We start from the raw sequence: 23693 nt of genomic DNA, 5'->3' as shown, positions 1-23693 counted from the left end.
TACCTCCTTTAAAATCTCAATGTTTATTTGCTGCAGCGTTCAAAAGACAAAGACTCCGATAAAAGTGAGACCGAGAAGAGTGAAGAAAAGATAGAGAAAGCAGAAAAGAAGAGTAAGATTCGTGCCAGCGACGAGGATGACAGCGCCGACAACCAGCCGCTGATCACAACCACACCAAAGTAAGTTACGATCCCCGTGAAGCCCTGTAAGTGTTAGTTGAATGAGGGGATATTGCGTATTGATTCAGAGACAAACATTTAATGTTTACTTCTTTTGATGTGATGTGATGATTTGTGGTTGTAGTGGCCATAGAAATGCATTTTCTATGTGAATAATCCATATATATATATATATATATATATATATATATAACAAATATGTCATGATATTGAGCACTGTGATAGATAAACAGACAAAAGGAATTTGGAGTTTTGGTAGTAAAATTCTCCTAGTACTGTTTGAGTACTTAATCAACTATAAAACCGTAATTTGAAATAATTTGAATAACAAATAATAGTATAATGGTACAATTCGTAACATTGTGTTCCAACAATATCCTTATTAAATGTAATATGTTTGTATATGTACTTTAGGATTGACAAAGAAAAAGAGAAAGAAAAGGAAAAAGAGAAAGAAAAAGAAAGAGACAAAGAAAAGGAAAGAGAAAAAGACAAAATCGCGTCCATAAGTGAAGAGAAAGGTGTCATAAAACCGCGTTCACACTCCAAGACACGAAGTCTACCACCTGTCAAGATGGAATCGCATGACAAACGCACGCCCAAGAGAAAAACTTTGTCATCTAAAGGTAATTTTTATTTAATTAAAGTAAATATTTTACCTAACACTTGACTTGTCCTGTAGTTTCACTCGCGTTGTGGCTGCTGTTCTGCTACTAAAAGTATAAGCCTTACATTTTGTAACTAAGGCTTGTATACTTTCTGTTTGTAAGAATTATCATTTTTTATTTTTAACATACTTCAAAAAAGGAGGAGGTTACTCCTACTTATATATATTTATTTCTTTTTTTTAAATATATGTTCGGCGATAACTTCGTCGTTTATGAACCGACTTTGACAATTCTTTTCTTGTTGCAAAAGAGGTATTCCAAGGGTGGTACAATGATAAGGAAACCAGGATCTGATGATGGAATCCCAGAGAAACCGAGGGGAACTCTCGAAAATCGTAGTGACGACGAGTGCGTTGCTAATTTTTTTCAGCTACTTTATTACTTGTCGATGTAATTGAAGTCGGTTTTTTTCGTTTGCGAGCAAACACAATTCTATTATGTTACTTTAAAGAGGTATTAATTTGATTCACTTCAGCCTTGTAACATTCCACTGCTGTGCATAGGCCTCTCCTCCATGTAGGAGAAGGAAGAGATATTGATTGTGACCTATTTATTATTACTTCCATAACATATGTGTGGAGAGATAGAAATTAGTTTAAATCAATTAGTTTTTTTAAATTGTGTTCAATTGATGTACTTACTTATTTTAAGGCAATATACGTTTAAATTTAACAATATATTTTCTCTTCCAGTGAGTGAAGGTTCAAGCAGTACGGGGCGTTCATCTCGTCGTCCAAACGTTTCTACTGATAGTGACAGTTCTGGTCGAGCTTCAAGGTAATCGTTTTATGTATTTTGCTTAACACGTTGAACGCCATGCGGGTCACCAGTTAGGCCTCACTTATTAAGTCCATGGGGCCAGCTTAAAAGTGCTTATTTACAAAATTTTAATGATGTTTTTATTGAATTACCATACCCATTATTAAAAAAATTCTTATTTTTCGTTCCACTATATACACATATTTTTCCAAGTCATATTTTTAAGTTGACTGGCGCGCGGTCATGTGGTGTCCACAGCACCAACAGAACAATTGTGTGTCGACTACATGGTGGCCCCTACTACCCAAACAGAAAAACTATAAAATCAAGGCGGCGTTTAACTTGTTAAAATGCTGTTTGTATTTCATAATTGATGTCAATAATGAATAGGCATAACTACTTGCTAATCATCCAATGAAAAAAAAAATTAAAGATCTTAGAAGTATAAAAATGTAAATCCTGTGAGTATATGTTGAGATAACTGAAAATCGATAAGTCGGCAGCGCGTTTGCAATGCTTCTGGTGTTGCAGGGGTCTATAAGCTATGGTAACCGCTTATCATCAGGTGAGCCGTACGCTTGTTTGCCAACCTAGTTTTATCAATTAAGATCATAATTGATGTTTATAATGATTGTCACATTTCACTTTATTTAAATAGGTGTGGATTGTCAAAAAAAATGCAGAGCCGTAGAAGTCAAAGTGCTAATTCAGCGAGCAGTGGTAACACCATTGCTTCGAACAGCAGTAAGAGGCCTCGGAAAAGAAAGACTACAGAGTAAGATACATTTTTATTAAAAAATACTATTGCACTTACTAAACACTTTGGTTCACTGTATCACTTATTTTATTTTTTCGAGATTATAATATTTCATACTTCACAGCTTAAATGTTTGGATGTTAGGGATAATAATTAAGTTAAATAGTCGTTTCAGTACTTGTTAATAAAGAAATAAATGTACAGCCATTAATATGTCTTTCTTTGATTATTTCATATTTTTTGTGGTTGTGTTGTATATGTGAAATTACTCTTTGACAAAAACGTCCAAAATGATTTTAATGAAAAAATTAGTGGTTTTTTTTTTCGGTATTTCCAACTATCGAACGTTATGCATTTTATCGTGTCACACCGCTGATAATATTATACACTTTTCAGGCCATCAATGAATGAATCAACACGTTCTGGTGGTTCTAATGTAAAAGCTCAAGTAGGAGACAAATTAAAGGTTTATTATGGCCCCACACAATCAGAATCGAAGGTAAATATTTCAGTGCCTATTCCCATAAAAAATTAAAAATATGTACCATATTATTTTTTTATTCTTATTCTTCTATTAATATGTACTATAAAGTATTTTTAATTTTAATTTTCTGTCAATAAATTCTGACATAAAAACTTGTCATGAGATTTGAGTACTTGTTTCCTTAGTTTGAAAAATTTAATAGTTAAAATCAATCACATCAATCAACTTGTTTATAGACAAGTAAATGTCGCGACAAGCGTATTATATAAATTATATTTATATATATTGTATCATATAAATTATAGATAGTAAAAGTTTTAAAGTAAAAATTTATTTTTTTCGTTTTAGCTTGTTTTTTAAAAAGGTTTTTTACATTTAATTTATTTTTGAATTTTTAATTATCGCAGTAACGTTTCTCAGTGTATTATTTTAACAAAAACTGTTTGTGATGTGATTGTACCTGAACTTAAATAGTTAGTCCGCCATCACTCCGACATCACTTTATTCGAATTATTCTTAGCAAGCCCTTTCATTTGATACCCATATTGTAGAAGTACATAAAAATAACTAATCCGCCATCTTAGATACCATCTTCATGACTAGCCCGTTTGCGCAGTTTGTAGTGAAGGGTCACTACAAACTGCGGCTTTCTGCTCCGGGTTTGTGGGTTCCTCCTTATTGCTAAAAAGCAATCTCTTCCAGTCAACCTTAGGGCAAAGGAGATGATATATTGAAGAAGTAGGTGTACAGTTTCATCTTACAGATAATAATGTGAAACAAGTCAATAAATAGACATACATATATAGATATATTCCGTTTTTAACCGACTTCCAAAAAAGGAGGAGGTTCTCAATTCGACTGTATTTTTTTTTGTATGTTACATCAGATCTTTTGACCGTGTGGACCGATTTCGACAATTTTTTTTTAATCGAAAGATGGTGTGTGTCAATTGGTCCCATTTAAATTTATTTGAGATCTAACAACTACTTTTCGAGTTATATCTAATAATGCGTTTTTACTTGACGCTTTTTTCGTCGACCTACGTTGTATTATACCGTACAACTTTCTACTGGATGTACCGATTTTGATAATTCTTTTTTTGTTGGAAAGGTGATATTCCTAGTTTAGTACCATGATAAGGAAACCATGATCTGATGATGGGATCTCAGAGAAATCGAGGGAAACTCTTGAAAATCCGCAATAACTTTTTACTGGGTGTACCGATTTTGATAATTCTTTTTTTGTTGGAAAGAAGATATCCCTAGTTTAGTACCATGATAAGGAAACCAGGATCTGATGATGGAATCCCAGAGAAATCGAGGGAAACTCTCGAAAATCCGTAATAACTTTTTACTGGGTGTACCGATTTTGATAATTTTTAATTTAATCGAGAGTTGATGTTTATCATGTGGTCACATATAAATTTTATCGAGATCTGATAACTACTTTTTGAGTAATCTTTGATAACGCGTAGTTGCTTGACTATTTTTTCGTCGATCTAAGTTGTATTACTTGTCGATGTAATTGAAGTCGGTTTTTTTTTTTCGTTTGCGAGCAAACACAATTATTTTTCCTAAACTACGCGTGTTCCTTAACCCTAGAAAGATAACGTGCCCCTGCACTGTATTTTTTTAAAATTTGCGTCTCAATCACTGTTTGTGTTTCCTTTCCAACTCTGTCCTCGGTCAACACGCCCGAATGATGACCACTAATGTTTAGTAAGTATCATAGTTTACTTACTATGACCACGCGTTGCGCCTTAGAGGCACATGTTTATCCTTTGTGTAACTTGCGATTTTGTTTCTGTTATTTGTCACGTATATTAAATTAAGTTAACATAGTATTTAATTATTATAACTAATACTTCAAATGGTTTTTAGAGATGCTTTAACATGATGAGGTCAAAAAACCGAAAATTCCTGAAGCTTAGAAAAACACCCGTGTCTCAAGGCGTTGGTATAGCTGTGTTCAATTTGGAGGAACCTTTAACCCTAGCATTGTACAAGCCAAACCCTTAAAGTGTGTATGTTATCTTCGTGTGATGAAGATTCTACAAACCCTTCAACTCATAAACCTGAGATAATTATGTTATACAACGACAATAAAAGGCGGCTTCGAAACATTCGATCAGATGAGTCTTAGCTATATTGTTACAGAAAGACTAATAGTTTGCCAATAATAATGTTTGGTATTTTAAATATAGCTTTTGTCAATGTGTTTTTAGAATGTCAATGGATTTTTAGAAGACGCAGAGTGGATTTTTGAGGCCAAAAAACATTATGGGGATTACCACGGCGAAATGGATGCACATAATTAGGAGAAGTAGTTTGTTAATATTTTAAATAAAGTGGAACTTGGGTCAGTAATAGTTTTAGACAACGCACCGTACTACTAGACACTTGCTGTCAAAGTGCCTAACATGAATTGGCGGAAGGCAGACATACAAGCGTGGTTGCTAGAAAATGATATAAGTTATCATGAAAGAGAAATAAAAGCTGAACTTTAAAAAATAATAATAAAGATGATTACCATTTATTTTTTATTTACCATTGCGAATTAAACCCTATAGAACTAATATGGGCATAAGTAAAAGATTATATAAGAATATATATATATATTAAGGAAATTAATATACGTGTTTAAGAACTTGAGAGAAAATATACACGAAAAACTCATGATGCTTATATACAAGGCACTTGCAGAAAGTTTAATTATGTATTGTATCAGTTTGTGGGGTGGAGCTTCAAAAACATACTTCTTAGAAGCCGAAAGAGCACAAAGAGCACTACTTAAAGTCATTAAAGGCCTACCATACAGATTCTCGACATCAGAATTATACAAGAAATGTGAAGTACTTACTGTAAGAAAATTATACATCTTACAATCCTTGCGTAGATATCACCCTAACACTATACCTACGCAATATGGATAACAACAAAAGGATCCCCAAAACTATTTGACATTATAAATGATAAAATTAAAATTAAAGAATTAGGATCCCGTGATTTAAAAAAGATAATAACTAATTGGCTTAAAACACAAGACTATGAAAATATTGAAAATCTATTCGTACCAATAAAATAATAGGTCAAACTCACTCCAAATCACAGCAAAACGCAGACACTTATTTACATACTCATACGCAAACACATACACATACAACACATGCATACTCACACGCACACATATCCACACACACATACACATCCACACACACATACACACACACAATCACAATCAATCACAACTAAATACACACTAATGAAATTTTTTTTCCATACTTTAATAATTGTCAACCTTTTTTGTTTTCAAATTTTGTAATTATAATTTTTGTTTTATTATTGTGTTATTGTCATCCTTGTCTACAAGCTACAGTTTCTTTTATGTTTTCGTTATCTGACCGCAAAGTTTGATTATGTAACAATAAACTAATATTTGGGGAAGACACTGTAGCCTGTAACACAGCTTTTCTTAAGCTAGCACAGGTCGTAGGGCTAGATAATGTAAACCAGATAATTTGAGCAGATAAAACTATTTTATTATTATTATTATTATTATATAGGCAAAAATAATAAAAGTTTTAAAATGGCAGAAGTTAAGGAGCTTTTAAAAGAAGGCTTAAGTCAAATAAGTGCAGTATCGTGGAGGAAAAATATCGAACATATCATAAAAGAAGAAGATAAAATGTTGCAGCTTGACGGAATCATGGATGCTGCATCAGAAGCCTCACGTTCCAATATCCACGTCTCTGAAGAGTCCTGCGATTCATTAGGAAGTATGGACAGTGATTAGAAAATAAAGTAAATAAATTGCTTATTGGCGTTTTATTTTGTATTTAAATATTTTCCTTTAATATTTTCATGAATAAATCAGTGCGATATTTTATTTATCTATTTCAGTCAAAGAGCAACTAATTTTTAACAGGTTATTTGTATTTACGAAATATAAATTTGTGGTCTTATATAAATATGCTCGATAATTTTTTTTATTTTTTCGTAATTTTAAATCTTTACTAATTATTAACAAAATTATTCAATATATTATCAGTTTTTGAAATAATTTCAGCAATACGGTATTGTTAAATATTTCGATGTAAAATTAATTTTACTTTGCTTATGGCTTATTCATTCCTTTTGCTCTTTGTGTCACTTCACTAAACTACACTATTACTCTAATTGTCTGTGGTCATAAGTACGCCATATTTGTTTACCAAATAAAACGGTTCCAAATGGAATATAGATTATTTACATACACATACATATATACACACACATACATACATATACATACACATACATGTATAAATTCATACTACATCGATAAGAAGTTTTTGATTACGATTAATAGTGACAAGAGGAGATGTATGAAAGTTTTACTCGATACATACAACATAACATGCAATAGACTACTGTTATTTGTATAAAACCTCTTGCAGGTGACGTATGAGGCGAAAGTGATCGAAGTGTCGCCGGAGGGCATGCTGCGCGTGCACTACACGGGCTGGAACACTCGCTACGACGAGTGGATCAAGCCGCAGCGCATCGCGCTCAACGTCACGCAGCACGAGTCGCGCAACAAGAAGGTGCGTGGACACTCGTGCGCTGTGTTGTGCGGTAGAGGAGAGGACGAGTTGAGACCGGCGCACTATGGGAAAGCCCCGTACAAAGCCGTCTCAAAACCGTTTCACGAGAAAGTCGTTGTTATGGAATAAAAATAATAAATTAGTATAGTCTAATAAATAAGCTTTCTTTATCCTATTTTTTTTTTTTTTTTTTTTGTTATAATCTATATAAATAGGCTTCAAAGCTAACTCATGTTCAATAACGTAATTTTGACGCAATGCGTTACTACAATTCAACGCCACATTACGCGGAAGTTTTTGATATAAATGTATAAGTATTATACATTTTTTTAAATGCTTATAATCTCCTCTTAACGTTTCGTCGCTCGCTCGCTTCAGCTTGTAATATCCCACTACTGGGCATAGGCCTCTTTCCCCATGTAGGAGAAGGGTCAGAGCTTAATCCACCACGCTGCTCCAGTGCGGGTTGGCGGATATATTCCCTACTATGAGTAACGATCGCTATCAGGTGTACATGATAACAACCGGGACCGACGCCTTAACGTGCTCTCCGAGGCACGGTGGAGAGACCCACAAGGACTAACACAAAGGACTACCACAAACACCCAGACCATGGCAAACATCTGTATGGCCAACACAAATGTTTGTCATGTGCGGGGATCGAACCCGCAACCGTCAGCGCAACAGCCACAAATATATATCTAGTAATTTTATATGACTTGATTAAAAATATACATTTATAAGTTGTTTTTGTTACAGATGGCAACTCTAAACAGACGTGCCAGGAGTAAAAGAACCGAAGGTATATTCTTATTTAAGTCTTATATTAGGTTTGTGTGTTTACGGTAGTTAGAATATAGCCACCTCCTCTCTTCTCGTGGGTGTCGTAAGAGGCGACTAAGGGATAACGATAACACAGTTCCACTACCACCTTGGAACTTAAAAAGCCAACCGTTGGCGGGATAACCATCCAACTGCTGGCTTTGAAATACACAAGCCAGAGCCCAGCGTGGTGACTATGGGCAAAACACATGAGTTCACGCCATTTTTGCTGCGAACTTGATGAGGCCTATGTCCAGCAGCGGACTGTATTAGGCTGAAGTGATGATGATGATGATAATAATAATAATAATAATAATAATAATTAAGCTTTTATAAAATGGTAAGGTACTATAAAATGGTATTCATTTTATCAGCGATGTTTTCAGAATCATCTGCCCGCTCCGACACCTACAGTGACTCGGATAGTGACGAGAGTGTCAAAAGACCTGCTAAAAAATCTGATGATAAATCTAGCATCAGCAAACGTAAGATTTTTATGCAAATATCACAATAATTTATTGCTCTTTATGGTAATATTTATCTAAACTTCACTGTCGTTTCTCCAGTTTCATCTAGGTCAAAAGATCAGAAATCTAGTGACAGCAGTAGTTCAAGTAAGCCGAGAAAAAGGCCCGTTAGAACCGTGTCAACCCCACAGGCAGCATCGCCTCCTAAGAAACCTCGATCTTCTGTCTCAAGTCATCATCATCAAGGCCGGGACTACGATCTAAACGAAATTAGATCGGAGTTAAAAGGGTTGCATACAGTGAAACAAGAAGCTGACGAGTCTATTAAAACAGAAATAACAACAAAAGAAAGTATTATGAATCCTGCATTGAACACTACTCAACCGGCTGAACCATCACGTCAAGAGAAACAGCCAGAAGATGTCTACGAATTCAAGGAACCAGAGCCGTTCGAGTTGGAACTGCATGACGAGAAAAAGAAAAGGACTCATCGTATTTTTGACGATATATCCCCAAGCAAATATCCGTCGACACTGGCGAAATCTTTGAGTGAGGAAATATCAGAAGATCCGTTGAGACCCCGACCTTCGTCTTTTCGCTCACCGTCTTTGTCGCCATTCAGAGATTTTGGAACAACTCGAGACGTTTCAGGAAGACAAAGTCCTGATGATGATTCGAAGGATGGTCTGTTTTCTTTAGACGACGATTCTTTTCCGGGTGAGAGTAGTTCTGGTCCTATATTTGAAGGATTTACACCAGCCAAAAATCAAGAAACTTACTCGAAAAAGAGTAAGGTTACAAAACTTCGACAACTAATAGACGATTCGCCAGATAGCCCAGCCGATGATGAACAGTCTTCTGATGATGAACCGGAGGTAGTAATCAAACAAGAAAAAAGAGATTCAAGTCCTATTTTACAAAATATAGAAAAGGAACAATCTTTAGAACCAATTACAATAGAAACAAGAACTCCAGAATTGTCAAAAGAAGTATCAGATGCGATTAGTGTTCTTAAAGAAATTCCTGAAGTATTATCTATTCCGGAACCTCCTACTACTCCTCCACCAAAGATGAAACCAGATATACTCGCTGTCAAACCCTCTACGAGCACTGCCATGAAAGAAATTGACATTAAGAAAGATGAAAACATTAATAAGGATGATAAAATCGTTCAAAATGAAAACGAAGCAAAAGCCATCAAAGATAAAATAATGTCTATTCCACTGCCAAGTACAGAACCTAAAGAAAAAGAACCTCAAAAAATAAAAATAGAAAAATTGGATCCCGCTCCCGAAATGTCTATATCCAACATGGAACCACCTTCTAGTCCATTAATTGACACTGAAGAAGACAAATCGGAGCCAGATAGCCCCGCCCGCATTGACGTCTTACCTGAACCGCCTCCGGCGTTTTTATTGCAGTCGGAAGGCCCGAAAATTGCCGAGAAACTCCTTAAAGCTATTAACAGTGCTAAAAGTTTATCTATGTCGCCACCGCGAGCGGAGGATCGGGTGGAAATGCCTAAGAAGGATATCAAAGTAGAAGAAAAATTACCGCCTATGACAGTTGACACAAAGCGAACTCTTACTAAACCGGAACTACTGAAACCTTTGACAAAACTCGACCCAGTTAAAAGGATGAGTCCCGCTGAAATTACAGAATCTATCTTTGGGGAGCCTTCTAGCGTAACGGATATAAAACGTGAGATACCCGAGAATAAGAAGGCGAAACCTAAAGAACCGACGCCGCCAAGATTACAGAGTCCGCTTGATATACTAGAAAGGCGCAAGAGCGTCGCAGACTTACCGCTGAGTGCACCAGGGAAAAATAAAGTTCTAAGTGATACGATTCAGAAGCTGTCCAGTCAGATAAACCAGTCAGTGGTGGCGGCCACCATACCCTTGCCACCTTTCCCACCGGACGACCGCAGCGAGTCGAGCGATTCCGATGATTCCGATAGAAGGTATGTAAGAACATCGAATTACGCAAATTTATTTAAGAAAAGATATCTTTTGTGTATAATTTTTATTATATAATAAAGTTCCTAGTGATGTAAAGAACTCACGATCATTACAAACATTTAAAAAACGTTTCAAACATTATATAATAAACAATTGCTGAATAAAATAAAATTATTAGAAATATTAAATATAATATATAAAATAACAAATTAACTTAAGTGCCCTGAAATGCCATGCAACTTCTGGTCTGTGTTTAATCTATGTATATTCCACGCATTCGATCGCTGTGTAACTGAGTGTTGGTTTTCTACCTACTTTAGTTTTATTTTTTCTTTTCTGTTGGACTCGCAGTAATACTATCTTATAAACTACGAATTGTTTATATAGTTAAATTTGTCATGTAATTGAAATCATTGTAATTCTTTATGAGAATAAAGTTTCTATAACCATATTATCAGTCGAACGATTTATCCTTTTAAAATATTAACGTGTAGGTACTATTTTTTTTTTTTTTTAGATCTACAGATACTAAAAATTTTAGATACGAATATTGTTAGTGTATCTTATGGTATTTATCTTGGCGAGGGATTCTACGAATTGTACATTATTCATCAGATTGATTATCGACAAGTTGGCGGTGGAAGAGTGGGGCAGTGGTAGTGGCAATAGTGGGGGCAGTAGCAACAGTAATAGTGTTGCGGTCATCACGGGTAGAACACAAACTGCCGCCGCGAGAGCTTTACATGCCGGAAAATCCCCGGGAGAATGGAGCGCTGGAGAATCACTACTTATGCTGGAAGACGCTTGTAAAAATGAACGGAAACATAGTGAGTTATAATATATACTTTTTACGAATGAAGTATTGAATTGTTTTATTTTTATTAGTCACTATTTGATTTTATTTTAATCAAACCTGTTTACCCATATGGAGAAGACGTTTTTGTCATTGACGGACAGTTTCATTTCCGAAAAATCTCGAACACAGTGTCGCTATCGATCGTGAGCGATAAGTGGTGAGCTAAGTACTATATAAATATTTGTAATTACTTTCTTTTGTCTCACATCTTAAATTACTAACTTTTATTCTTTTAAATAGTTTCTTCCAATAGGTACCAAATATACAATACGTAATCATAAATGTGTTTCGGGTACTTTTATTGACTTTAAATCTCGTAGTCAGGTTTTACGGTCGGTCCGTTTAGATACGTCTTCTCCGTATACGTATAGCGCTAACATCGTAGGGAGACAAAGTAAACGCAAGCGATCCGATCCCAATCATCAGAGACGTAACGTCGCAGGCGCAAGCGTGGTCGTCGCGGGGGGCGCGCGAGTGAGCGCGGGCGGCGCGGCGGAGGACGAGGGCTGCGCGTCGCTGCTGCTGTGCGAGGAGACCATCCCCGGCTCGCCGGCGCCCGACGCCGAGCCCGCGCCGCCCGCGCGCGCCGCGCTCGCCGCGCACCTGCCCTTCGCCTGCGCGCCGCAGCACGCGCACGCGCACAGCCACAAGCGTGAGTGCGGCCGAGCTGCGCTCATGGCGACACGAGTCGTTCGTCGATCTGCCGCCCTAAAACATATTACATATCTTTCATACATAACGTGATACGATGAAGTCGATCTTTTACTTTAGACGTAAAACATTGAGGTCGGGCGTGACAGGAAATATCTGGTCTCGGGAAAACTTTACAGGTGCTCACAGCTAAATGGCACTGCTCTCGATCGGGGTTCTGTTCCAGTGGTGAGTGAGTTGGCCAGAGCTTCTAGGAAGGGTCAAAGGAGGCTAGTATTGGCGACCCGCTTGCGATACTTCTGGTGTTTCAGACATCAATAACCTACGGTAACCACTTAACTAATCGTATAAAAAAAAAAAACATCTCCGAAAATGGTAAACCAATAATTGTTGCTGTGTACTCAAATTGATGAACAGTTTGCTAATTTGATTTCTAATTTTAAAATGGATCGGTCCACGTGTTTTAACAAACCAAAAGTTTGTCTATATCGGTGTGTTCCCGTGCAGCGGAGGAGAGGCGCGGGGCCGCCGGTGAGGCGGGTGCGAGCGGTGCGGAGGGCGCGCGCGAGTGGGCGCGGCTCGACAACACGCCGCCCACCACGCCCGACAGCAGCCCCGACCTGTCGCCGCACAGGTTAGCCACCTCCGTGTGTTCTATGTGAAGGGCGACGCGGAGGGCGCGGCTCGACAACACGCCGCCCACCACGCCCGACAGCAGCCCCGACCTGTCGCCGCACAGGTTAGCCACCTCCGTGTGTTCTATGTGAAGGGCGACGCGGAGGGCGCGGCTCGACAACACGCCGCCCACCACGCCCGACAGCAGCCCCGACCTGTCGCCGCACAGGTTAGCCACCTCCGTGTGTTCTATGTGAAGGGCGACGCGGAGGGCGCGGCTCGACAACACGCCGCCCACCACGCCCGACAGCAGCCCCGACCTGTCGCCACACAGGTTAGCCACCTCCGTGTGTTCTATGTGAAGGGCGACGCGGAGGGCGCGGCTCGACAACACGCCGCCCACCACGCCCGACAGCAGCCCCGACCTGTCGCCGCACAGGTTAGCCACCTCCGTGTGTTCTATGTGAAGGGCGACGCGGAGGGCGCGGCTCGACAACACGCCGCCCACCACGCCCGACAGCAGCCCCGACCTGTCGCCGCACAGGTTAGCCACATCCGTGTGTTCTATGTGAAGGGCGACGCGGAGGGCGCGGCTCGACAACACGCCGCCCACCACGCCCGACAGCAGCCCCGACCTGTCGCCGCACAGGTTAGCCACCTCCGTGTGTTCTATGTGAAGGGCGACGCGGAGGGCGCGGCTCGACAACACGCCGCCCACCACGCCCGACAGCAGCCCCGACCTGTCGCCGCACAGGTTAGCCACCTCCGTGTGTTCTATGTGAAGGGTGACGCGGAGGGCGCGGCTCGACAACACGCCGCCCACCACGCCCGACAGCAGCCCCGACCTGTCGCCGCACAGGTTAGCCACCTCCGTGTGTTCTATGTGAAGGGCGACGCGGAGGGCGCGGCTCGACAACACGCCGCCCACCACGCCCGACAGCAGCCCCGACCTGTCGCCGCACAGGTTAGCCACCTCCGTGTGTTCTATGTGAAGGGCGACGCGGAGGGCGCGGCTCGACAACACGCCGCCCACCACGCCCGACAGCAGCCCCGACCTGTCGCCGCACAGGTTAGCCACCTCCGTGTGTTCTATGTGAAGGGCGACGCGGAGGGCGCGGCTCGACAACACGCCGCCCACCACGCCCGACAGCAGCCCCGACCTGTCGCCGCACAGGTTAGCCACCTCCGTGTGTTCTATGTGAAGGGCGACGCGGAGGGCGCGGCTCGACAACACGCCGCCCACCACGCCCGACAGCAGCCCCGACCTGTCGCCGCACAGGTTAGCCACCTCCGTGTGTTCTATGTGAAGGGCGACGCGGAGGGCGCGGCTCGACAACACGCCGCCCACCACGCCCGACAGCAGCCCCGACCTGTCGCCGCACAGGTTAGCCACCTCCGTGTGTTCTATGTGAAGGGTGACGCAGAGGGCGCGGCTCGACAACACGCCGCCCACCACGCCCGACAGCAGCCCCGACCTGTCGCCGCACAGGTTAGCCACCTCCGTGTGTTCTATGTGAAGGGCGACGCGGAGGGCGCGGCTCGACAACACGCCGCCCACCACGCCCGACAGCAGCCCCGACCTGTCGCCGCACAGGTTAGCCACCTCCGTGTGTTCTATGTGAAGGGCGACGCGGAGGGCGCGGCTCGACAACACGCCGCCCACCACGCCCGACAGCAGCCCCGACCTGTCGCCGCACAGGTTAGCCACCTCCGTGTGTTCTATGTGAAGGGCGACGCGGAGGGCGCGGCTCGACAACACGCCGCCCACCACGCCCGACAGCAGCCCCGACCTGTCGCCGCACAGGTTAGCCACCTCCGTGTGTTCTATGTGAAGGGCGACGCGGAGGGCGCGGCTCGACAACACGCCGCCCACCACGCCCGACAGCAGCCCCGACCTGTCGCCGCACAGGTTAGCCACCTCCGTGTGTTCTATGTGAAAGGAAGAGGTTACGGCTAGCCGGTTTGATCCCAACTCTATAGGCCATACAAAATTATAAAAGTTTGCCATGGTCTGGGCGTTTGTATTAGTATATTGTGTGTGTTTCTGGAACCCAGACACAGGCGTAAATCCTAGTAGGGGCAGTTGAGTATAAGGCGTTTGTTATATTATTATTATTTATATTTGCCATTGGTTTAGGAATCTGTTTATTTTGGCTAAATATTAGTGAGTCCTTTAGCCCAGTGGATGCTTTGAGTTGGTATGGTGTAATAATCCGTTTAGAAAATTCTTAACCCATTAAAGACTTCTGCCCTCGAAACTGTTAACCTATCATGAAACCAGATTCATGTATATTAGTTAAGCTTAGTTAAAATATAATGTATTCTATTTAAAAAAAAAAAAAAAATTATGCAGAGAAAGGCGAATATCGGAGAGAGATAGTCTGTCAGACAGAAAAGGAGACGAAGAAGGTAGCCGCTCACAAAATGCCTCTCACGATGTTGACAAGCCACATGGTAAGTTATGTTTCAACTTATATATTGTTCATATATCGATAATTTAACTATTATTTATGTATATAAGTAATAATAAAAATATGATGTAATCTGTATTGTTTCTAGTCTTAATTTTATCGGTCTTAGTTTGGAGATGTTTTGCCAGCTTAGTTTTATTCTTTACCCAAACAAATTTGGAGCTTTTTAAATTCAAAATGGTCGGAGTATGCATTGAGTCGTCGGTAACGAGAGCGGTGAGGGTGCGTCAAGTGTATTTCATTGGAAAGAATCGTCGCACGCCGATGAAAATACCCTGAAAAGAAAGTTCTCAAAAATCACATTCCCCTTCATACTTTAATCCAGGCTTAGGACAGGCAAAAATACCTAAATAAGAATAGGCCGACCCCCTCCCTCCTGTTTAATTTGATTTGTTTTAAGGTTTTAATTATTATTTTAATGTTTACCGAGTTTTAGAGAGTTTATATCTTTACCGAGATAAGATTTTCAGTCCAGAGGCTCAACAAAAGAAACAAATAAACTATTCACACACTTCAATGATTCAATTACTATTTAACTACAATATTAAAATCATCAACGCAATAACGAGTGTTGTTTACGCAAAGTGAGTTTTACGTAAGTGACGACTAGTCCACAAGCGAGGAGTACCCGGGGCCGCAGTGGGTGTGGCGCGGATTTGTTGCCATGGAAATGGAAATCGTTTCGATGGAATGGAATCGAAAACGAACCTCGGTACTCGCGCGGTTGCCCGCGATTTTTCCAAAGTATGATTTTAAATTTGCGCATTTTTGTGATCTTACGTTAGAACTATCGAACGAAAGACGTAAGAAATCGTTGATGTGCAGCAAGAATAGCGTTGCCGAGTGTACAGACCCCCTGAGGGACCCGGGCATTGATGGCCAAACGATCGGACTCGCAGCCGTCTATGACTACGCGGGTCGATCGATCCCTCGGGAAGTTCGATATCCAAACACAAAGAGAAGCGGGTAGGCCCTGCCAATGCCTTCGAGATATCGAGCGAGACCGCAATGGCTTCCCCGTGTCTCTCGATAGCCTCACTCCATATGTGTGTGGCATACGCTAGAAGATCACCCGGGGACCGATTGCGGCGAAAACCGAATTGTCGGTCGCTAAGAAGATCGTTCTCCTCTTGATTAATCGTACCTTGTTATGCCAGGAGCCGGTTATTCAGTATACGTTCCATACTGTTACAGAGTATGGACGTTACGGAAATGGGTCTATAATTGACAGGGTCAGCTCGACTGCTTTTTTTGCGTACAGGCTGCACGTTAGCTTGCTTCCAGGCTTTCGGCACATGTCCTGTCGCTTGAGAAAGACGAAATAGGCGTGTCAGGATTGGAGGCAACTCAGGTGCACAAGTTTTGAGTACTATGGCAGGTATTCCATCAGGACCACTAGTTTTATTCACGTTTAGATTGCGCAAGGTTTTAAGGACCTCTCTTTGACGAATTCAGACTTCAGACATAGACGTCTCGCAACGAGTCGAAGAAGTTGGAGGTGTCGCTGCCTGAATCTAAACGCGAGGATTCTGCAAAGAGATTTGCAAACAGGTTTGCCTTCTCCTCAGCGATGTGGGCTAGTGATCCATCGAGTTTTAGCAATAGAGGTAGTGAGGGACGACAGAAGTTCGATTCGACCGACTTAGCCAGGGACCTACTAAGGCTTTACTATCGGGTGGGTATGACTAATTCTGCCAATGTGGTCAAATCGAACCTTCCGTAGAGCTTTCTTGCAGAACTGGGCGGCTCTGTTATAGGCTTTCTTCCTCTGACCCAGGTCTGTTTCCTTGTGGTTACGAGAGTCGACCCAGGCCATGTAAGCAGTGTTATTTTGTGCTTCGGCACGAGAACAGTCAGAAATAAACCAGAGTGAAGCTGCCACAGAGGCTCATGCGTCAGTGAATGGAATGTAATACTCAATTCCGCGTTAGATCCGTAAAAATTTTACCTCTCATGCGGCTAAAGAAGTTTCACTTCAAAAAATGTTCCATTTTCACCAGTTGTCGATAAAGTTTATCCAGCACAGAAGTTACGAATACTTCCTGCTGTTAGGAAAAACCGTGACTCCTCATACGTGAGTCTCCATGACAAAATATTGTGTATAATCTTGTACGTATAAAAAATTGTTAAATAAAAATAAATAAAATAAATAAAAAAATCTAAATAGCAAGGATTGAGATCTGTTTTTACTCAATTGATATATTAAAAATTTTAGATTCATATTTATGAATAGGACATATCTCGGAAATGTAGTGTAATTCGATAATGACAAACGACTTATTTGTTAGATTACCGTCATCCGTCAAATAGTGTTATCGACAAGCAGTGCGAGAGGTCCTAAAAGTATAAAACAACGTGATAGGGAGCGCGCGCTCGCGTAAGACGTCGGAGTCGTCGGGCGTGGGGCGCACGCGCTCGCGCCGCGCGCGCCGCGACACGGACGAGCCGTCGCACCAGGCGCACCAGTCGCACCAGGCGCACCAGCCGCACCACCTCGCGCACCAGCCGCACCACCACGCGCACCAGCCGCACCACCACGCGCAGACGCCGGATAAGTACAACTTTCTCATCGACCTCGGTGAGCACGCCGCTTCACTACTCGTTTGTATTCATTTAAAAACGAATCGTTAAAATCTGCAATTTGTCGATTACAATAATAAACAAGAAAAAAATCGTCCTGCAGCTCTACAGATAACGTCATAAAATTAGTCTTGAATTTTTAATTGCAATCGTTATTTTGTAGTCTTAAATACCTAACGAACATTTTTTTTTCTAGATCCTTCCTGGGATTCTCTTACCCGCATCAATGTCCTGAGAGCGCAGATAACCGATTTGCGAAAAGCTTATCATTCCGAAAAGGCCGAACTGGCGATTATTGACCGCCGCCGTAAGAAAATACGACGCAAGGAGCGAGAGGGTTTGTCTATCTTCATTTGTATACTATTTTGTTTTCCGTAAATTAGTTTTCCTTTATAGCTTTAAAACTTAAGTCTTTGATATTTAGTATTATTAACCCTTTTAACCGCCTTGCAATAATTCGCGTGAAGTGCCTGTAGCGCCAGCAACCTTCAGGTACAATTTTGCATAGTGTTGTAAAGTATAGTTATCGATAAACATCAAAGGTTTAATTTCTTTATTAAGTATAGTACTGCATATTAATTAATCTTCAAACTTGCTTGCAACATGCTTAATCAGTCTTGATTGTTATTTCTTCATAAAAAATTAATACTCTGGAGATGGACACGGGCTGAAAGTCTCGTGATTTTGTGTTAATTTGTGTTAAGTCTTTTGCACGAGCATTACGGATTATAATTGTGTTTGCAGGCAAACGGAAAAAAACCGACTTCAATTTTATCGACAAGTAGTACAACGTAGGTAGACGAAAAAATAGTCGAGTAAATACGCACTATCAAAGATTACTCCAAAAGTTGTAATCAGATCTCGATGAAATTTAAATGTGACCACATGATAAGCATCGGCTTTCGATTAAATTAAAAATCATCAAAATCGGTACACCCAGTAAAAAGTTATGCGGGTTTATGAGTTTTCTGGGATCCCGTCATCAGATCTTGGTTATCTTATCATGGTACCAAACTAGGAAAATCTCCTTTCCAACAAAAAAGAATTATCAAAATCGGTTCATAAACGATGGAGTTATCCCCGAACATACATAAAATATAAATATAAAATTTCTCACTGCACAATAAATTTAAATGAAACAATTTAATAAAAGATATAATCATGTCTCCGTCAGTATCAAATTCTTCGTCTGACACAAATTCGTCATCGTCATCACCTTCTAGAATTCGTATTAATTCTTCAGCAGTCGTAATGGTACATTTCAATTTTAAAAACACGAACGTAAAACTTACTAACTCACTACTATATCACAAAAAGACGCGCAACACTAATGGAAAATTCCATACGGTTGTGACGTCATGAACGGTCGTGTTTATCCGACGCAGGCTCAGTCTAGGAATGGGAATTAGCTTTTATAGTTGTCCGTACAAAAATAAATAAATCGCTAATTTCTTAAAAAATATAGATTTACACAGAGCAAAAACAACAATTACATACTTAATGTACTTTTTTTTATTCAATAACTTGGTATTTAATATAATATTTTTGTTTATGAATATTCCATATCTTATAAATTCTAACAAACATTATGTCTCATCACTACTGTCGGATAAATACGACACAGGCGTTGGAAGTCAATACACTTTCTTCGGGATAATATTAGTGAATTTACCTTGATTGAAATAGTATTTTATTTTGTTTTTGGATATAGTAAATCTAAATTGTAACACTAATTAAAAGGTTGAATAGATAAAAATTTCGAAAAAAAATGTATTTTAGGCTAAAACATCATAATACGTTTAGAAATTGAATATATAGTACACAGGGTTTTGTGTCGGATAAATCAGACTCAAGCGGAATGAGCTCGAAAGTTTTTGTCTGATAAATCCGACTCAGGTGGTGAAAGGGTTAAGTATCATAATAAAAATTGAACTTTAATATGTATATACAGGGTTACTTGTAAAACACCAGCATCCTCGCAGGACAAGATAGCTTGTATTATGAACAACAACATTTTTTTCTACGACTTTTGACATAACTCAATACATTAATTTAAAATGATTTTTTAAGTTTTTATTGTACTGTCCTGACATTTGTAAGTCTATGGTTTCATTGATTCATTCATTGTCGAAAGGACGACGCGACGCTCGCGCGCGCTTGCACTGCTAATAATAATAATAAATAACACTTACTCTGCCCGATAATTCTAGTTAATAAAATAATTCTAGTTAATAATATAAATTGCTTGGTGGGTTTGTAGGCAATATCACAGTATGTATGTCGCAGTGACTTAGGTAAATGTGTATGTACAATGAGCAACACGGAATGTGTATGTAGATTAGCTATCTGAATTCTGAAAATCCAAAATATGTGAAAATTATTAACGTAGCTAATTATTATTCTTTAACGTTTACTAAGTTTAATTAAACCAATTTAATATTCAATATTGGTAGCTAGGTATAATTCACTTTTCATTGTGTAATGCAGACGTATTTAAAAAGTGGAATAGCGTGTTTACAATAATTAAAATATAAAAAATAATTGAGAATAAAATAATATTTACAAATTAAATTCCTATTACCTCTACATCGCGTAGATAGCGTTCAAAATAGTCACCATCACAACCAACACACAGACCACACCTAAAGGGGCCTACTCAAAGCACTGCCTGCAGGGCCCTGCTTGCAGTGCCACTGCCGATCGTATTGTATGTATGCATGCAGGGCCGATATTTTAATTGTTCACCCTGTCGCAGGGCCGCAGTGTCGTTCTGCCAGCCCGACACACGATCTCCCCACTCCGTAAACTGCAATCAGGGACATGTGTAGCTCGGTCGGGCCGATTTAGACCACCATTTTGTATACGTCTGTACATTCCGACGTTTGTCTACTCTATTTGATCTGTGGTTTTTCTTACATAGTTACTGTGGAGAGGTCATTGATCTAAATTTCAAGTCTTCATAACTGGCCCAGTAGCAAGGAATCTTAAAGTAACAATTAATCTTTCTCTTGCGCTTACAGTATCTCTCATCAAAATACTTTTTTTTTTCAATTAGTGGTGTCACCATTTGCAATAAATCTTAAAAGACTGATTCATCTATTCTAAGATAGTTCTTATGGTCATGAGGTTCTAATTCTTTCAATAAATTGGCGTGACTCAATGTCTTACGCAGTAGTAACCATTTTTTACACCAGTGCTTCCTTTTTTTCTTTTGAACGCTACAAGTAGTCAATACAGTCAAACCCAATGCTATTTTTTGGTGTTTGAATAATGTAGGAGCCATTTATAAAAACTGACGAATTTAGACAAGGACAAAGAGAACACAAGTGAACACGACAACGTATGCCGCGTAAATGATTTGCAGTGCTTTGTGGAGCAACATCCTCTGCGGCAGTAGCTGCAAGCAGGCCCTGCAGGCAGTGCTTTGAGTAGGCCCCTTAAAAATCAGCTGTTCACTAACACGTGCTAACACTTCCGAATTAGTTTTAATTTGATTGAACGCACAAATTATTTTGTCAATGAGCATGTCACCGCTCGTAATTTCGCGACCACACCATTGTTTTAATGTGTCCCCATAAATAAAAGTCCATTGGTGTAATATCCAATCCATCGACCGTTAACATTGTCTCACGGCTCGGTGTAATACCTAGCAGATACCTAGCTGCATATTGCCGACAGGCTTCCGATACATTGTCATCACACCTAGCCAGCATCCTCACCATGTCCGTGTATTCGACATTAGAATAGCGGTACGCCATGGTTATAAAATTACTTTAGTATAGTTCGCGTCATGTAAAAAGAACGCTGGCCTTGAAGCTGCGCAGAAGCGATTTATCGGTCTATTTGTTGGGTGGTAAGGGGTAGGGGGACGGGAGTGTTTATCACGTGTCGCATGCTTGCCGGTGTGCTATTGGTCGACAGCGGGTGACAGTTCTACGTCGACTCAAATTATTATCGCGCACAAAGTTTTAAATTACGAAATAGTTTTACATAGAGAAGTGAGAAAAATTATTTATAACTAGCTGACCGGGCGAACTTCGTATCGCCTAACACAAACTTTATCGTATGGTATTAAAGTTCAAATTGACTTTTAAGTATTATCACAAATCTTTTGTATGGGAGTACAGAAAAGTGTTGTTTTTAGACTTTTTCAGGAAATTTAAATTTTTTTTTTTTTTGAATTTTTCTCTCCGTAACAACCATCCTCGTACTTCAAGGAATATTTTAAAAAAAGAATTAGCGAAATCGGTCCAACCGTTCTCGAGTTTTGCGCTTAGCAACACATTCAGCGACTCATTTTTATATTATTTTTATAATATATAATTCGCGTCATGTAAAAAGAACACTGGTTGTCAAAATGCGCAAAAGGCGATTTACAGTGCTGCCAACTCTTGAAAAAACTTTTTCGTACTGTCCATTTTTTGAAACAATCTTATTTGGTAAACAAACCACTGTCAATAGTAATTCACGTTTTTTCCGCATTTATCAGTTACTTTCACAACACATTAGCATACGGACACTGTAAAGCTCCATTTACTATTTATATAACTAAAAAAAAATATATCAATTTATCATTTTAAATACATAAAAACTATTAAGATACGAATATCGAGAGTACAGATAATCAATATTTTTGAATACGACATTTCAATAACTAAAAAATTTGTTAATGCTTTTGTTTGAAAAAAAAAATGTAATTTTGTAAAGTGATAATTATTATACTTATTTAGTCCGAAGTATTCGCACCGGTATTTTTATTATTTTTAATGTATCTACAATAACCATTATAGGAAGCCGCGAGTGAAAGCCTAATTAAAAAATAAAACAATAGTACTTTTGTACGCGAGTATACGCATGTGCAAACGCACCCCCTCCATTTTCCTTCAGCGTTCTTTTTACATGACGCGAACTATACAGATACAATACATCGATCGATACGAGTAAAATAAATACGAGTGGCACACAAAATCGTATGACGCTGGCGCATCAAAGTCGCCGCGCCGACTGCTTTGGCTAGCGAAATAGTTCAAGTTCAAGGGCGCTAGCGCCGCTCCGGCCCTTCCTTCCCCCCTCACATTCACACCCGCAAGTAGTAACTGTTTACCTAATACTTGGGATGCGCGTAGAGTTAATAACATTCAAACGGAAAATTAAATTAATATTTTTTTTTTTTTTGTATGAAAATAAAATCTAATAAATTATCAAGTCGTAGAACAGTTGTTGTTACTTATGATGTTAGCTATCTTGTCCTGCGAGGATCATGGTGTTTTACAAGTAATCCTGTATACGCATTATGTTCCAAATATTATCAGCGCAGGGTTTGCTTAAAAAGATTATTAAAAAAAACGACAAAAGAACAAGGCGGTAAGAAGTTCAACGGATCAGGTGGTGTATTGTTATTAATTATTTTTACATATACTTAAAATATTTTATAAACTTATTATTGTTACAGCTATCAAGGCGGCAAAAGCAGCGTGTTCATGATGAAGGATTCTATAAGTCTGCAAGATGCAGATTTCATCTCTAATTAGATTAAATATGGATGACCGGTTTATTCGTTGTAGAATAGACGTCGTTGATTGCGAGGAAGATTATGTTGCCTGCTATATTCATGCAACGTTCTATAATTTTCTATTTTGTTTTAATACCTTGAATAAAAATAAGTGTTTAGTATGAGAAATTATTTCTTTGTATGATATACATATTTCAGTGTGTGTAAAATGTATAACTGAGTGCATTTATATTATTGAGCAAGAATATGAAATTCTAAGTTTAGATATAATTAATAGCAATTATCATAATAAATAAGGAAATTAGTTGTTATGCAGTTTTTATATATCC

General features: G+C 39.5%; 1 protein-coding gene across 1 annotated transcript in view; it reads left to right on the top strand.

The window, feature by feature from the left end:
* LOC123662407 (AT-rich interactive domain-containing protein 4A) overlaps positions 1-23675 on the top strand; it is a 46246-nt gene extending 22571 nt beyond the window's left edge. Inside the window, exons 11-27 of the mRNA XM_045597250.1 lie at positions 37-179; positions 594-805; positions 1540-1624; positions 2265-2381; positions 2760-2862; positions 7283-7429; positions 8189-8231; positions 8638-8736; positions 8818-10681; positions 11295-11506; positions 11978-12187; positions 12694-12820; positions 15155-15264; positions 17635-17729; positions 17817-17850; positions 18049-18189; positions 23305-23675. Of these exons, the coding sequence (XP_045453206.1) occupies positions 37-179; positions 594-805; positions 1540-1624; positions 2265-2381; positions 2760-2862; positions 7283-7429; positions 8189-8231; positions 8638-8736; positions 8818-10681; positions 11295-11506; positions 11978-12187; positions 12694-12820; positions 15155-15264; positions 17635-17729; positions 17817-17850; positions 18049-18189; positions 23305-23336 (3774 nt within the window). The 3' untranslated portion in view covers positions 23337-23675. The remainder of the gene's footprint in view (positions 1-36; positions 180-593; positions 806-1539; positions 1625-2264; positions 2382-2759; positions 2863-7282; positions 7430-8188; positions 8232-8637; positions 8737-8817; positions 10682-11294; positions 11507-11977; positions 12188-12693; positions 12821-15154; positions 15265-17634; positions 17730-17816; positions 17851-18048; positions 18190-23304) is intronic.
* The last annotated feature ends 18 nt before the right edge of the window (positions 23676-23693 follow it).

Source organism: Melitaea cinxia, chromosome 18 (assembly GCF_905220565.1).
Source record: "Melitaea cinxia chromosome 18, ilMelCinx1.1, whole genome shotgun sequence".
NCBI lineage: Eukaryota > Metazoa > Arthropoda > Insecta > Lepidoptera > Nymphalidae > Melitaea > Melitaea cinxia.
The sequence above is the reverse complement of the archived record's forward strand: the minus strand, read 5'-3'. Positions and strand labels throughout refer to the sequence as shown.